Here is a 16829-nt window from a genome sequence, read left to right as displayed (position 1 = left end):
TTTATCTTAAACAATCTAGAATTAAGTCCTGTATGTCCAAATCTTAATCTTGCAATTAACCTTTCCTCTTTTCTGCTCCAGTTCTTACTTCTCCTACTATCTTGTTGATTCTATAAAACCATCTTCCTTTTCTTTCTTCAGCTCACCTTTTTTGCCACTCTTTCCTGATTTTCTGTATAATTATATTTCTCGCCTCTGACCTACTAATATTATTTATAAAGCTAATGTTGTTTTGTGTTGCCTTCTTTGCCATCCTGTCCGCCATCTCATTCCCTCCAACTCCTACATGTGCTGGTACCCATAAAAACACTAATATTAATCCCATCCTTTGTATTCTAAATAAAGTATGTTTTATTTCCAACAAAATGTCTGGCCTACCATCTGAATGATTATGTTTTAAACTTAATAATGCTGAACTTGAGTCTGAACAAATTATTGTTTTTAATGGTTTTATATCCTCCACCCACTGCACTGCTAGCCATTTGGCTAATAATTCTCCTGAATATACTGATAATCCATTTGTAATTCTTTTCCCTACTTTTTTTTTTTTATTCTGGTATTACAAATGCTATTCCTATTTTTTCATCTGTTTTTGATGCGTCTGTGTAAATCTGGACACAATGATAGTAATTGTTTATATATTCCTGTATTATACTTGAATCTAATCTACATTTTGGATCCTTTTTCTTTTCCATCAATGCCACTGCTTCTGGCAATAGCCACTGTGGTACCACTGGCAAAGGCAATGTTGAACTTATTTATTTTTCATATATTTGAAATTCTTCTGCTATGTTACTGATAATCCAACCAAAACTCTTAATTTGTTTTTTTGTTTGTTCTTTTTTTTCCAGCATGGTTTTAAAATATCATGTGTGGGATGATCCGGATTATTGCTCTGTAAGTTTATCCAGTAATTTATTGCTGTTTCCTTCGTAGATCTAATGGCATCTCTCCCATCTCTACCTGGAGTGCTGCTATTGGATCTGCTATTGGTTCTGATTGCTCCTGTACAAATTCGTAAAGCTTGATGTTGTATATTATCTAATTTTATAAGATGTGTGTTTGCTGCTGATCCATAAATTATACTTCCATAATCAATATTTGATCTAATTAATCCTGTATAAATTCTTTTTAATGCTGTTCAATCTGCTCCCCAATCAATACCAGCCATACATCTCATAATGTTTAATATTTCTTTGCATTTATCTATGATTTCTTTCTATATGTACTTAACATATAATTTTTTCATCAAACCATATACCTAAAAATTTTATACTTTTTACTTGTTCTAAAACTTGATTGTATAATTTTAGTTTTATATTTTCTCTTTTCCTTTTCTGTGTAAACACCGTTTCTTTTGTTTTTTTCTACTGAGAATTTAAATCCCCATTGATTTGCCCATTGTTCTATTCTAATAATCTCATCCTATATTTTCTTTTCAATAAGTTTGATATTACAACCTCTTTTCCATATAACTCCATCATCTGCAAATAGTGAGCAACCAACGTCTTTACCAATATTTTTAAATAAATCATTTATCATTATAGAAAACAATAACGGACTTATAATACTTCCTTGAGGAGTACCATTATCTATTATATATTTACCTGACAATTCTTGACCAATTCTTACTTGTATTGTTCTATTTGATAAAAAATCTTTAATCCAGTTAAACATTTTTCCAGTAATACCCATTTTATTTAATTTAATTAATAATCCTTCAACCCACATCATGTCATAAGAGTTTTCTATATAAAAAAATACAGCTACTACATTTTCTTTGTTTATTTGTGCTCTCTTAATTTCATACTCTAAACATAATGCTGAATCATTTGTACTTCTCCCTTTTCAAAAACCATTTTGATATCTAGATGTATACCCATTAATATTTAAATAATATGTTAATCTATTATTAATCATTCTTTCCATTATTTTACAAATATTTGATGTTAATGCGATCGGTCTATAATTTTCTGGTTTTGTGTTATCTTTTCCTGGTTTAGCTATTGGAATAATTATTGCTTCCTTCCAGCTCTGTGGCAGCTCTCCTTCCTCCCGGACTTTATTGTATAATTCTAATATTTTGTCTTTTGCTTTGTCATTGAGATGTTCTATCATTGTATAGTAAATTTGATCTTTTCCAGGGAATGTATTTTTTGTTTTCCTGGTTACAGAGTTCAACTCTCCTTTTGTAAACGGCTAATTTATTTAATTATTTGTATCTACGTTATTTCGCATTAAGTCTTTATATTTCATCTGTGTGATTTCCCTACCTTTCTTTCCCTCATCATTAATATTACTTGAAATATGAATTTTATTAAATGTTTTAGCTAATATTTCAGCTTTTTCTTTATCTTCTGTTATAATTGTATTATCTATTTTTAATATAGGATATCCATAGTCTTTTCTAATACCATCCATTCTTTAAATTGTTTCCAAATTTGGTCAGTTTTTGTTTCTCTCCCAACGGTATTACAAACGTTTCTCCAATATTCTCTTTATGCATTCTTAATGATCACCTTTGCTTTCTTTCTTTTGTACTCAATTAGATTCTGATAAATTGGGTTACTTAACGTTTTAAATGTGACATTTTCCTCTGATTCCACTTTTCTTTGTTGATAATCTGAAATCCTAATTTGACCTGCATCCCTTGTTCTTTCATGCTGTACATTTTTGACTGCTTCAGCATAGCTTATGTTTTTTGTCATTTTAATTTGTTGAATTTCTTTTGCTTTCTTCCTTACCTCACAACTCTATGTTGCCCTCCACAATTGCAAAAGTTTTCCTGCACTTCTTCGCCACAATCTTCTTCTCCACACTTTGGACATCTTTGTTTACCTTTGCAGACAGCTGCAAATATACAGGGGTTGGACAATGAAACTGAAACACCTGGTTTTAGACCGCAATAATTTATTAGTATGGTGTAGGGCCTCCTTTTGCGGTCAATACAGCGTCAATTCGTCTTGGGAATGACATATACAAGTCCTGCACAGTGGTCAGAGGGATTTTAAGGCATTCTTCTTGCAGGATAGTGGTCAGGTCACTATGTGATACTGGTGGAGGAAAACGTTTCCTGACTCGCTCCTCCAAAACACCCCAAAGTGACTCAATAATATTTAGATCTGGTGACTGTGCAGGCCATGGGAGATGTTCAACTTCACTTTCATGTTCATCAAACCAATCTTTCACCAGTCTTGCTGTGTGTATTGGTGCATTGTCATCCTGATACACGGCACAGCCTTCAGGATACAATGTTTGAACCATTGGATGCACATGGTCCTCAAGAATGGTTCGGTAGTCCTTGGCAATGACGCGCCCATCTAGCACAAGTATTGGGCCAAGGAAATGCCATGATAAGGCAGCCCAAACCATCACTGATCCACCCCCATGCTTCACTCTGGGCATGCAACAGTCTGGGTAGTATGCTTCTTTGGGGCTTCTCCACACCGTAACTCTCCCGGATGTGGGGAAAACAGTAAAGGTGGACTCATCAGAGAACAATACATGTTTCACATTGTCCACAGCCCAAGATTTGCGCTCCTTGCAGCATTGAAACTGACATTTGGCATTGGCATGAGTGACCAAAGGTTTGGCTATAGCAGCCAGGCCGTGTATATTGACCCTGTGGAGCTCCCGACGGACAGTTCTGGTGGAAACAGGAGAGTTGAGGTGCACATTTAATTCTGCTGTGATTTGGGCAGCCGTGGTTTTATGTTTTTTGGATACAATCCGGGTTAACACCCGAACATCCCTTTCAGACAGCTTCCTCTTGTGTCCACAGTTAATCCTGTTGGATGTGGTTCGTCCTTCTTGGTGGTATGCTGACATTACCCTGGATACCGTGGCTCTTGATACATCACAAAGACTTGCTGTCTTGGTCACAGATGCGCCAGCAAGACGTGCACCAACAATTGGTCCTCTTTTGAACTTTGGTATGTCACCCATAATGTTGTGTGCATTTCAATATTTTGAACAAAACTGTGCTCTTACCCTGCTAATTGAACCTTCACACTCTGCTCTTACTGGTGCAATGTGCAATCAATGAAGACTGGCTACCAGGCTGGTCCAATTTAGCCATGAAACCTCCCACACTAAAATGACAGGTGTTTCAGTTTCATTGTCCAACCCCTGTATGTGTCCATATCTCTGACATTTATTACATTTTAGTGGTGGGGGAATGAAAGGCCTCACAGAAAAACTCAGATATTCTATTTTGACATTTTGTGGCAACACTGTTTCTTCAAAGTCTATTAAAATTGACTGGCTCCCTACTCTTTCACTCTTTCTCTGTTTACATTTTTTGTCAGTTTTTGAGATTTTTTACCTTTGCACCAACAATGCTTTTTTTAAATTTGTCTATATCTTCCTCCAGAGGAATGCCATAACTTACCCCCCGAATGATTTTATCTTCTCCTATAATCTTCCTCTCTGTCACCGTTTTCTTGCAAATGTTTTCAACTTGTAAAGCCTTTCTTCTATGTCCTTCGGTTTTACACGACACCAGTATATTTCCATCTCTCAATACCTTCACCATTTCAACATCTCCTTTTTTTATTTTTTTTATTTCTCTAGATAGTGAAATAGGACTCAGGTTCTCTTTTTCTTCTTCATTTTTTTATCTTTAATATTATGTTACATTCTTCCCTTCCAATTTTCCTCCTAACTACTCTCTCTTCTTCAGAACTGTTTTCTTCCAGCTCTCTTTTACTCCTTTGGCTGTCTAACATCTTTCCTTCTTCTGCTTTTCCTCTTCCCCATCCTCTTCCTCTACTTACTGGCGTCCATTCATCAAAGTCCATATTGTCCTCCTGTGTGTCCATTCTTGACCATTCACACACCAGTTTATGCCTCTTACCACCACTTCCAAAAGTAAATAATCTCTCAGTATCTGTCTGCTCGATACTGTTATCAAAATTCAATCTCGGCAGCAATTAGTTGATCCTTCTTTTTCCTACCAGCCCGTCTCAACAACCGCCTGCAATGCCCACTCCAAACAGGCGTTCAAGCACTCCTTGGAAGGTTGAGGTTTTCCTTACTTTTTATAATTCAGATAGATAGATAGATAGATAGATAGATAGATAGATAGATAGATAGATAGATAGATAGATAGATAGATAGATAGATAGATAGATAGATAGATAGATAGATAGATAGATAGATAGATAGATAGATAGATAGATAGATAGATAGATAGATAGATAGATAGATAGATAGATAGATAGATAGATAGATAGATAGATAGATAGATAGATAGATAGATAGATAGATAGATAGATAGATAGATAGATAGATAGATAGATAGATAGATAGATAGATAGATAGATAGATAGATAGATAGATAGATAGAAATGTAAAAATCACAGTTAAAATAATACAAATATATTTGCATGTAAAATGCATAATACATGAAAAAAAGTACACAAAGCAAAACAGGAGATGATGTAATGAATACATTTACATATAAATATATTTACATCACAATAAAAATAGCATGATACAAATGGATAATGAAATAAATAAATAAAATCACCCATTAAATACATATTACTTTAACAGTTTAATACAATACACAAAGAGCAAAAAAGGAAAAAAAAACTTTATATAAATAAATATAATAAACAAAATAATAAAATAAATACAATGTTGATTATATTCATGAAAAAATATATAAGATGCAAATACAATCTTCAATACATTGATTATAGATGGATGAAGTATTGTTCAAGGAGTTTTGTGCCAGAAACCCCAAACGTTTAATTCCTAGTTCAGTTCTAATGGTGGCTACCAACGTTTTCCAAGAAGTTTCCAATGAACAAAGATTGTGAGTGTTTTGTTTTCATATCAAAACAGATGAACATGAAAACTGATCCAGAATGACTGCATTTAAACACATACCACTAACCGAGGCGAAATGCCTCAATATTCCTGAAATATAACATTTTATCTGGCTAGTATACTATTCATAGTAAGGTTGCTTTAGTTAGTTGTTTCTCTTGGCCAGATAACATTCACACACACTTAAAATAGCAAAAGCATTCAACTCCTAAAGATAAGGCCACCCAACAGAAAACTTTCAGTGAGACGTTACCTCAGGTGGAGGAGTTCAGATTCCTTGGTGTCTTGTGTCTGATGGATGGGGGGGAAGGAGCAGCAGGAAGCTGACAAATCGAGGCTGCAGCTAAAGTAATGAGGACGTTGTTCCAATCTGAAATGGTTTACAAATAAACATCAACTTAGCTGTTGCTTCTCTGCTTTACAACAGAAGGACAGAGGACATTTGAGAAGACTCACTTTGGAACAATTCCAATCTGTCTGAGCCTGTCCAGTAGGATGGTGTGGTTAACAGTATCGTTTCAATAAACTCATACGTCATTGTGAAGAGTACTGATTAATTTTTATTAGTTGTAATACCTTACATTGTGTTCAGTTCATATTTTTCATGCATCAGTGAGACCAATCTAATAAAAACACTGTTAAAATGTTGGAACATTTCCATATGAGGATATTATTTCATAGAAAATGTGGTCAGTTTTGATTTCAAATGCACCACTCAGACTGACTGATATCAATCCCACTAAAACTTTTGCTATCTTATAAAATTACTTCAACATTAATGACGCACAGCCAAAGTTAATTTAAATGAAATTTCCTTTTTGTTTCTGTCATCTCACATTTTAGGCTTCAAGATCTGACCAAAATCAGTTGCTGTAGGTTTTAATCTTGTGAATAGCATAAGGACTCGAGTCCAGGTGTGGCCAGATGTCTCCATTAGGATGATCCCTTGTCTGCTGCACTTCTCGCTCAACCAGCTCCACTGTGAAGGTGGATGGGCTCAAGGTTTCCGTTGCACGGTAGGACTGCGTGAGGCGGCGAAAAGACGATGTGTCTGAGATGTCTTCGTCGAAGAGGTCATCCATGAGCTCCTTGCGCTGCCTGCGTGAGACTTTCAGATGATCGTTCAGGTCGGAAACCAGATCTTTAACGTCTCTCACCAGTGTGGAACGAAGCCCAAACAGACAGAGGAGGAACACCAGACCGGCACAGATGCCAGAGACAAAGTACAGAGCCACTCTCTCTGGGATACCTGAAGGAGAGGAGCGGGATCATTAATTATAAACCACACAAACACGCTGTTTGCTCACAGAGAACAAAGACTTAATTTTGTCAAAGACAACAGGAATACATTCACCTAAGGTCCTGCATGGTAAACATGGCTATCATCAGAAAGTGTTACAGAGCTTTCATTGGAAAGAGGTTTTCCAATACTATTAACATCCAAACAAAAAAGAATTTTGGTTGGTTGTTGAATATTTTACAACAATATATTTTTATTTCATCGGTGGTTGTTGCATGGCTGGTGCCCTGGGTGATCACTTCCTTCTGTCCACGAGCCACACCCCACCTACCATCATAAAGCAGCCTTTATCAGTGTGATTAATGCTAATGATGACAACAATTTAGACCCACAGTGCTGTCAGCCCTGAGTGAAAATGAAGCAAATCTACCCTTATTGTGTATAGATGTGTTTATTTTTGTTCATTGTGAAACTGTACTGTGTCTAGCAAAAGTATTCACAGGCCTTGAACTTTTTCACATTACAACCACAAACTTCACTTAAAAGGATTATATGTGAAAGACCAGTGCCATCATAACACCAGATCTAACTTAGGTTTCTTGTCCCTGCTATAGAAAATCATCCCCACAGCATGATGCTACCACCACCATGTTTCACCATAGTGCATTCAGGATAATATGCAGGGTTATTCTTCTACCAAACACAATGTTGTCCCTGAAGAGCCAAAACCTAAGAATTATTAGACTCATTTGACCACAGCACTTACTGACATGGCTTGTGGCAAACTACAAGCATGACCTCCTATGGCTTTCCTTTAACAATGTCTTTCTTCTTGCCACTTTTCCATACAGGTCAGATTTACTGAGTGCAACCTGACTAGTAGTTGGCTTGTCAACAGATTATCCCACCTGTCCAATGGATCTCTACAACTCCTCCAAAGTTACGATGGGCCTGTTGGTTGCTTCCCTGATTAATGCTCGTCTTGTCCAGTTTGTTAGTGCAATGGATGAGCGTGTCTTTGTAGGTTTGTAGATAGGTCATGCTTTTTATTTCAGATGACAGATTGGACAGCGCTCTGTGATCTGTCCAGTGTTTAAATCTAACCAGCTTTATCCCTGACCTCTCTGATGTGTTTCTTGGTCTTCATGATCTCTAACATTCTTTAACAAACCTCTTAGGCCTTCCCAGAACAGCTGGATTTAAGGTGCTTTATATTTTGCACAGGTGGGCTCTATTTGCTGCTTAAGTGATTTTCAAAGGCAGTTTAATTCATTGGATTTTACTCGGAGGAATCAGAGTAATGGGAGCTCAATACAAATTCCCACATCACAATCATGTACTACAGAGATACTACTATCTCTGTAGTACTTTGTGTTTTTCCATCACATAAAGTCACAATAAGATTTTCAAGTTAAGTTGGAATGTGGTCAAATCAGGCAAAGTTCAAGGGTAATGAATACTTTAGCAAGATGCTTCAGAAAACCCTTTACAACATTATAACTAAAAGTTTCATTTGGAAGAAGTCAGAGATTTGATTAAGTCTCAACGGGTGAACTTGTCTTTCCCCCTTTTCATTTTTACACAAATCTACACGCTAATGTGCACATCTTCTAAACAAGCAGGTTCACCTACACAACACAACCACTGCTTGTTACTGGACATGCAAATGAGCAACGAAAAATCTTATTGGGGGGCACAAATGTCTTAACAATTTTTTTTAGTGCTCAGGTTCCGGGAAAGTAAAATCAGATGCTGCCTGAGGCGGTGAGCCTTATCGGCCATATAATGAATATAAAGAACCACCACTGTCATACTACATGTAGCAGAACGAAAACGAAAAAGCTACACCAGATCTTTCAGGTTTTTCAAAATGTTTTGATTATATATGAAGCTTACTGGTCTAAATGCAGCTATTTGCTGCTAAAATCCATAGGATTATGTTAGTATGACTTCTACTTGAGTTCCCTGTATGTAAGTAAGTAAGCAATGCCTTTTTTAAATTATTGTATGCCTCAAGTATTCCCTTTGTTCTAAATGTGAGATGTTTGACTAAATACATAAAAGAGTCCTTTAAAAACAATGTGACTCCAGCCAGGCACCTCAGGGCATCAGAGGACATACCCAAAACTTTTTCAATGATCTCCAGACAGTTGGTTAAGAGCACATTTTGAGGCCTGTAGGTGGGGCCAGTGTACCATCCGCCTGCAGGTGAGAGGGGTCTGGGCTCAGAGACCATGTCAGCTGGGTACATCATGCAACTAAACCTGTGGAAATGTGATTATTGCCTCACCGTGTGTGAGGTCTGAGATCATGAAAGGATTTGTCGACCCTCGACCCACATCTTCAAGAAGATATCTAGGCACTAAAAGAGGAAATTTGTTTTTTACATCAGGAGAAAGTCATGCTGCCTCAGCTGTGAACAATAACATCTAGTCTGTTGTTTACCACAAGTGAAGGAGACTCGCAGGTGTTTCCTGGTGCCGGGGAAGCAGGGGTCCCCGAAGGTTTGAGTATCTGCAAAGATTGAACAGTTTTCTCTGCCGTGACACCTGCGGGACACCTTCCTCAGAGCCACAGCTGACAAACACTCTGAAACAGATAGAGATATCAATAAATAGAAATCACATAGAAATCACAAATATAGCAATGTTCCCCTGTTTGCCACTAGATGTTTGCTTCAGACCCATGTCGGACTTAGATCCTGGATCTTCCGGACAGTTGGGACTTCCATGGAGCAGGTGTCCAAATGTAGCAGAGTAAATGGCGAGGACGGTCTCATTTTTACACGACAGCCTCAGACGCTCATTTTCACACACAAGTCTTGTGTGATGGTGCTCTAAAAAACAAATTATGAAAAACAAAAAAATAGATAAGCATCTACAGAGCACCATTTTTCACATCAAAACCATTTCCCCCTCAGGCTGTAAAACTATTTCAGACATCAACCGGACCACTCTGGGTGTCCTGCTTCGTCTGGCACCAGGAAGTTGGCAGCTGATCCTGAATGCTACTGGGTGTGGGCCTCAGGATTGCTTCACCACTTCCTCTGGATGCTCTTTGGGATTAAACGTTTTTTGAGATCCAGGGTGGTCAATGGTCTGATGAACTGATAAGGTCGGTGGTTTATATCAGCATACCTCTAACACAAAGTTTCCCAGCAGAACGTTCACTAGTAACTACAAGATCAAATGTCTTTTATTTAAATGTATTGGGTCATATTCAGATTGACTCAGATTTTTTTAAGACAACTATGGTAAAAAGAGGATGTACATTAAACGTTATAAAATGTAGAAATAGTCAACCAAACTTGAATTACAACAAAAGTCAAACATACAGCTAATAGGTTATAAGTAAATTAAGAAATTAGCTAATTATTGGTAAACTGTACGTGTAAAGAAGGAGCATTTATATCTTTGAGTACTGCATTTGCAGTGGAAATAAGAAGTCTATGCATCCTGGCTAAAATGCCAGGTTTTTGTTCATTACGGGTCTTTTTTTCCTCAGTTAACGTGACATGTGACGACTGCGGTATTCAACTGAAAAACAAACAAATCAGTCAGAGGAAAAATATAAAATGAAATCTTTTAAAAAGCTGCAATGACCTGATTGCATACAGTTAAGGACATAATTATTCAGACTCCTTGCAGATTTAGATTTAAAATTATTTTAATTTAACCAAAAGATTTGTTTCACAAGGACTATCAATAAAACTATTATTTGTTGTAATTACATTTAATAAAAATGCATGTTTAAAAATTTTTAATACCCTTCTCAAGACCAATGGAAAAAATTTACTGTACTGAATGTTTTCTTTAGCAACTTTAAAGGCCAAGATTTCACTTGTATTTTGTGATAAAATATCATTATGTGGTAATTACATCTAACATCTAGACACAGATGTTCTCAAATAATGTCAGTGAAGCAACATCTGTTCCCCAGTTTGTTTTAAAAGTAGTATGGATGTACTTGGTCTGCACTTGTAGGACACCAAGAGGTACTTGGTGGTGAGCGGACAGGGATCCGGTCCAAACACAGGAGGAAGGACGGGAATGTGACACAACCGCTCATCCTGACACTCCGACAGCACCTTCTGCAACAGCAAGAAGAGATCTGCTGATGGGCCTGTTCTACATGAATCAATGGTGTATAAACACATGACTGATGTCTCATTTACCTCTAAAGCAGTGGAGGAAGTGCAATCTGTGTCCTCCTCCACTGTGACATTTGTGCTTGCTGGACATAAGTGTTTATTAGGAACACGTCTTCCATAGAAGGCTGATAGGACGGCTACGGATGTCCTGGAGGGACACTTGATGACGAGCACATCTCCTTCACAAGCATGAGCTGTGTGGTTCTTCAGAATACTGTGGAGATACACTGAAACACAAATCTGATGAGATTCCACCTCTTTCAACTCAAGACAGAGAGACTTGTATTTATTTATGAATAAGATGGTCATTTTAACCAATTAGTGGTTGGTAAAGTATAAATGTGACTAAATGTGCATGTGTTTGTGTGTATCTTGCAGATGAATATTAATAAATTTTACCACCTTGTTTCACGTAAGATAAAAATTTGTGTTTTTACATTTGCACTTTCAATGATGTAACAACACATTGTGTTGCTTTGCACATGAAATGTGCTATATAAATAAAGTTTGACTTTGATTTTAATTTACAGTTCATGTGACTCAGCCCTGCTTCTGCTTGTGGACAGGGTGGTGTCCGCAAGTCTCCGTCATTGGGTGTAGCTCTCCAAGACAATGTTTGGACTATGACCACACAGACAATCATGTTTCGCAGTGGCACAAAGACACCAAACTGAAATCTTTCCTCCCATCTGTATTTCCTGCACAGGCCTCTGTCTCTTATGTATGTGAAGTAGTTCATCTGGTATTCTTATATGGGAGCCACCTCTACTAGTGAGGCAAAACTCCAGGAGTGTGGTTCATATTTACTGAAAACGTTACACAGATTACTTCTAGAGGACATGAGTGTCATCTTACTAAAATATTTCACGTTTGTTACAGTATAACCACAAACCTCAATGTATTTTATCAGGATTTTATCTGCTAGAACAACGTAAAGTAGCACATGATTGCAAAGCAAAATAAAAAAAGAATACATGTTTTCAACATATTTAGCAAGAATTATGTGAAAAGTGCAACAAGGATTAGCATTCAGGGTTCATACTTTGGAGAACTACCATTTGCTGCAATTTCACTTGCAAGTTTTAAGTGCATATCTCTACCAGCTTTGCACATCTGTTCAGTTTACGCATAAATGGTCAGTCAGATTAAGGTCTGAACTTTGAATTTAGAAACGCTTTGATCTAAACCACTCCATTGTGGCACTGGCTGTACATCAAGGGTTTGTTGTCCTTCTGGAAGCTGAACCTCCTCCCCAATCCCAAATCTCTTGCGGCTTTTGACAAAATTCCCTATCCCTACTGACAAAAAGCTTCCCCAAAACATGATGCTGCTACCACCATACTTCACCATGGGGACTGTATGTTACGGTGTAAATTTCTTGACTTGAATAGCTTTTTACATATAGGCCAAAAAGATTTAACCTTCTCACTTTCTTCTCCATGTTCATTGTGTCTCCTACACATGTGGCTTTGTTTCTTTTTTTTTCAACCATGTCTTTCTTTTTGCCACTTTTCCATGATGACCAGATTCTTGGTGTGTATAAGTAATACTTGTCCAGATTATTCCACCTGAGATCTGAATCTCTGCAGCTCATGCCTAGTTACCATAGGTCTATTTTCAGCTTCTTTGAATGCTCTCCTTGCTCAGCCTGTCAGATTAGATGGGCAGTCATGTCTTGGTATGTTTGTAGTTGTGCTCGGTGAGATTTTCAAAGGTTGGGATATTGTTTTATCACCTAAAACGGCTTTAAACTTCTCTGCAACTTTGTCCATGACCTGTCTGCTGTGCTTGTGGGTTTTCATGATGCTATTTGTACGCTAGACCTTTAAACCCAAGACCTGGGTTTCAGAAGAACTTCACTTTGTTTGGTGATTCACTAATCACCAAACAATATATTGATGTTGCACATCCAATTCAAAAGAACCTGGGCTACAAGACAAGCTAATATATTTTTACACGCCCTACACAACTCACATAATAATTAAATGAATGACTATATATCAAACATAAATTACCTCTGTGTCAGCCCACTTGCCACATTTATAACTCTGTTGCTTTGACAGTTTTTGCTGAATGGATGACATACACATCAAATGAAAGAAGAGACTCCACAGGTTCCAATGATATTTCTCATAACGTTCTACATAGAAGGATCAGGAAGTTTTAGAAAGATAGAATAACACTTTTCTGTGAAAAGATGTTTTTATCAGTAGACAAACACTATTTCCTATTACAGGTGCAGGTGGATTTATGCTAAGATTAAAGTTCACACAAATAGTTTCAGTTTGCAATTAGTTCCACTTGATTGTATTTAAGGATATCAAATCAAATATCATTTTCCTTCCACTTTTAGGCGCTACTTCTTGGCCTATCACATAAAACTTTAACAAAACACGATGCAGTTTGTGGTTGCAACATGACAAAATTAGGAAACGTTTAGGATGTATGAATACTTTTGCAAGGCACTGTAATGTCCTCTGAAGGCTATATTATGTGTGTGCTGCTCTCAGGCTGTACCAGGCACCTATTCACAAAGAGCTATTGTTACCCTGCTGCCAAACAAAAACTAACTGTCAAATAAATAAAGCTCAAAAAATCTGTTCTACCTATGACAGCCATCAGTTTCACTGTCCAAAAAACAAAATACCTCAACTTAAAACAAAGCGTTATCTGGTTCTCTACATGCTTTTCGCAGCTTCTTCACCCTGATTTTGGTCTCTCAGCTCAATCATCAGCTGCTGCTTAGAAAGAAGGATGTGCATGTTATTAGGAAATGTCTTTCCATTGCTTCCTGTTGTGAAAGCCTACACAACTGGAAAATCACGCATCAGCATTTTTTACCCACACATAAAAATGGGATAAAAACAAGGAACTTACGAGAGAAATCACGTGCCGAAAGTGAAACAGGTATCTTCAGAGCTAGAAAAAGAGAAAGAAACAGTAAAGACGTGAAAACACTCCATGCCTCTATCATTGTAAGTGTTCAGTAACAGAGCACAGGGGTTTGTTGCAATGGGTTGTCGTGTTTGGAAAAAGGTCAATGATGCCTTTGTATCTGCAAAACAACAGGCTCACAGTTAGCAGAAAGGGCTGCTTGGGAGTCACTGCATGAACCTGACCCTGCATGGATGACCATACCGTTGAAACCAGTCAATTTAAACAATTTGGGAAACCCCAGATGGTGATGTCATGACTTTGTAAACTTCTGATAGGTTAATTAACAACATTTTGGTTAAATGGAGACTGGATGTACCTCAAGGGAACGCCTCAAACAAACAGTTTTCCTATATGACATCATGTAAAAGCCAAAAGGAAACAGCAAAGACATCTGGAAGAAAGTTTTGGACTTCCTCAAGTCTGATTCATCTTTGGTATCAAATGATAGTTCTGCTCTTATTCACTCTGTTATGAAGTTATCGAGATCCACATTTTTCTATGGTATGTAGAAAGAGGCACTGAAAGTTATTTCTAAATCTGTTATTTCACTTTTACTTCACTCCAATGTTTCTCTTTTGGTTGAGGCATAGGATTTCACCACACATCTAAAGCTTATATTTGTCTTTTATCAAAGATGTTTCTAAAAAGTATTTTTGTACCTTTTTAAACCTAACCATATCCCTTAACTGATTTAAGACAAATTCTACCAGTAATTACTTTAACTTGTTTGCTCTGAGGGCCAAAATGATCATCCACACATCCTCTAACTGAAATGTTATCCCTTCCAATCTTGTACAGATTTATTGGGTTTTATCTGCGTCAATAGCTGCCTCAAAGAGAAAGCCAGTGTAGCATTTCTTCTTTTCTAAAATGATGAACATTTAAGAACATATTGAGAATAATTTGTAAAATATTTCAGTAGAATTTGTTAAAATCCGGCAAACCCAAAATGCACATTCATGCTCTAACAGCAAAAAAGAATGGAGATTAGAACAGAATAGCTAATGCACTTTCATGACCCAAGGCCGAAGTACAAATAACAAAGTTGGGAAAAAAATATCTCTACTTCAAGAAAATCCAAAGTCCAACATGAAACAAGAAAAACCAGCACCAGAGACCTGGAAGGTGACACCAGTAGGACCCTGCGCAGAGTGACAGAAAATGAAAGACTGCTGAGGAATGTGGTCAGTTGCATGGGAACCATGTGAGCCCACTTGACTGAAAGCTTTGGGAACATAAACTGAGGAACAGAGAGAAATTGACTACTGAATCCAGAATGAATACACAGGGATATTGAAAGCAAACAGATCCACCTAATGAAAACCTAAAAACAAAGCTAAACATGACTACAATCAAATAAAACCAATCAATCAAGGCATGAAGCACTTCAGGTACAGAACAGAAGTAAGCACATCTTCTCTCCACAACAGGCATCCATCTCAAGACTTAAAAATCAACTAATTTTGGATTATACTAAATAAAACCAGCATCCCAAAGCTCATGGAACGTTGTTAGACTTGCAGCACAGCTTGCTGCGACAGGAAGTTAGAAAGGTAAGGCATTTGAAAGTGAATGCTGCACCTTCCACAAAACATCTCAACTGATCATTTTATGACAAAACCTCAAAACTAAGTTAGAGGCTAATAAGATTCTTCATGATCTGTTCATAGATTTTGCAACATAGCAACCATTCAGGCAGGGATCTTTTGAACGAGCGCATTCAGTATATTTCCACACTAGTGTTGGCTTAATATAAGTAATTAACAACCACCATGATAAAGTTTCTTTTAAAGTGAGTCGTGCTGAAAGTTTACATAAGATTAGCAAGTCTGAGGAATGCAAAGAAATATGGATCAGTTACTATTTAATTTGAAGGGTAGGACAGACTGCTGAGTTTGTCCAATGGTCTCTTTGGAAAAGTAAGTTTTCCTGTGCCCCTGACTGCATAACATTGAGACCCTAAAATGTCAGTCATCTTAACCAAAAAAGTATGGAAAGAATCCCAAATTCATTACAAATCATGGGCAATTACTTAAATGTGAGTCAAAATTTGTTTAAAACATTGATTTTTTTACTCACGGAGGAGCAGAGTGTCATCATGGCCTTGCGTGACTCAGTGTGTATGTGCAAGATTAAGTGTTTTTCTCTTGGGCTCCGTTCTCCCTGTCAGGGTCCTGGTTATGAAGATAAGGCCCTTTTTTCCAATAGGTCACTTCCAGCTGCTGTGTGTGGAGATATGTGTATCTCTCTCCATGACAGAGGGGCTTTCCTATTGCTTTTCTGGAAAAGAGGAAGTAAAAGTTAACATGTATTTCCCAAACTGTGCGAGCTTCTTCAGCCAGTGAGTCTTGATAAACATCTCATGTTGAATTACAGCTATAGAATAGAATAACACAGCACAGGTATTACAGCTCTATGTGATGAGAAAAATTAAGTTCTAAGTCATTTAAATCATTTATCTCACATGTTCTAATGAAGCCCTGCTTTACTGCAACATCAGTTCACAAATTAAAACAGACTGCTTTAAAGAAGAAACCCACATGTAAATCATGTCCACATGTAGGCGGGAAACTCCCATTGTAATGTGCAGTAAAATTCCTTCACATCCCAGAGGGAGAATGGATGAAATGATGAATTGTTCAGTAGAAGTGCCTGTTCAGGCAAAAG

At 37.2% G+C, this 16829-nt stretch overlaps 1 protein-coding gene across 2 annotated transcripts; it reads right to left on the bottom strand.

Moving 5' to 3' along the window:
* Nucleotides 1-6375: 6375 nt before the first annotated feature.
* Nucleotides 6376-14282, bottom strand: si:ch73-335m24.2 (protein eva-1 homolog C). 2 transcript variants are annotated; one of them, XM_047352760.1, is made up of 8 exons: nt 14103-14282; nt 11250-11452; nt 11042-11165; nt 9759-9911; nt 9521-9664; nt 9366-9437; nt 9197-9277; nt 6376-7084 (listed from the first exon to the last, which is right to left on the bottom strand). In XM_047352760.1, the coding sequence occupies exons 1-8, from the start codon at nt 14197-14199 to the stop codon at nt 6699-6701; spliced, it is 1260 nt and encodes a 419-aa protein (XP_047208716.1). In that variant the 5' UTR covers nt 14200-14282; the 3' UTR covers nt 6376-6698. The 2 variants fall into 2 exon arrangements, with proteins under 2 accessions (XP_047208716.1, XP_047208717.1); XM_047352761.1 differs by lacking the exon at nt 9197-9277 and having other exon boundaries at nt 14103-14274.
* Between the last annotated feature and the right edge of the window lie 2547 nt (nt 14283-16829).

This window comes from Girardinichthys multiradiatus, chromosome 23, assembly GCF_021462225.1.
Source record: "Girardinichthys multiradiatus isolate DD_20200921_A chromosome 23, DD_fGirMul_XY1, whole genome shotgun sequence".
Classification (NCBI taxonomy): Eukaryota; Metazoa; Chordata; class Actinopteri; order Cyprinodontiformes; family Goodeidae; genus Girardinichthys; species Girardinichthys multiradiatus.
Note: the sequence above shows the minus strand (reverse complement) of the source record. Positions and strands in the feature narration are given on the sequence as shown.

Bases quoted from the DNA above. Each gene is read 5' to 3' on its own strand.
- si:ch73-335m24.2 (XM_047352760.1), bottom strand. From the start codon at position 14,199: ATGATAGAGGCATGGAGTGTTTTCACGTCTTTACTGTTTCTTTCTCTT. The intron at 9,912-11,041 runs GTACATCCATAC...TTTGTTTTTTAG, and splicing joins GTCCTACAAGTGCAGACCAA to AGCACCATCACACAAGACTT. The intron at 9,438-9,520 runs GTAAACAACAGA...TTCCTCTTTTAG, and splicing joins GCGAGTCTCCTTCACTTGTG to TGCCTAGATATCTTCTTGAA.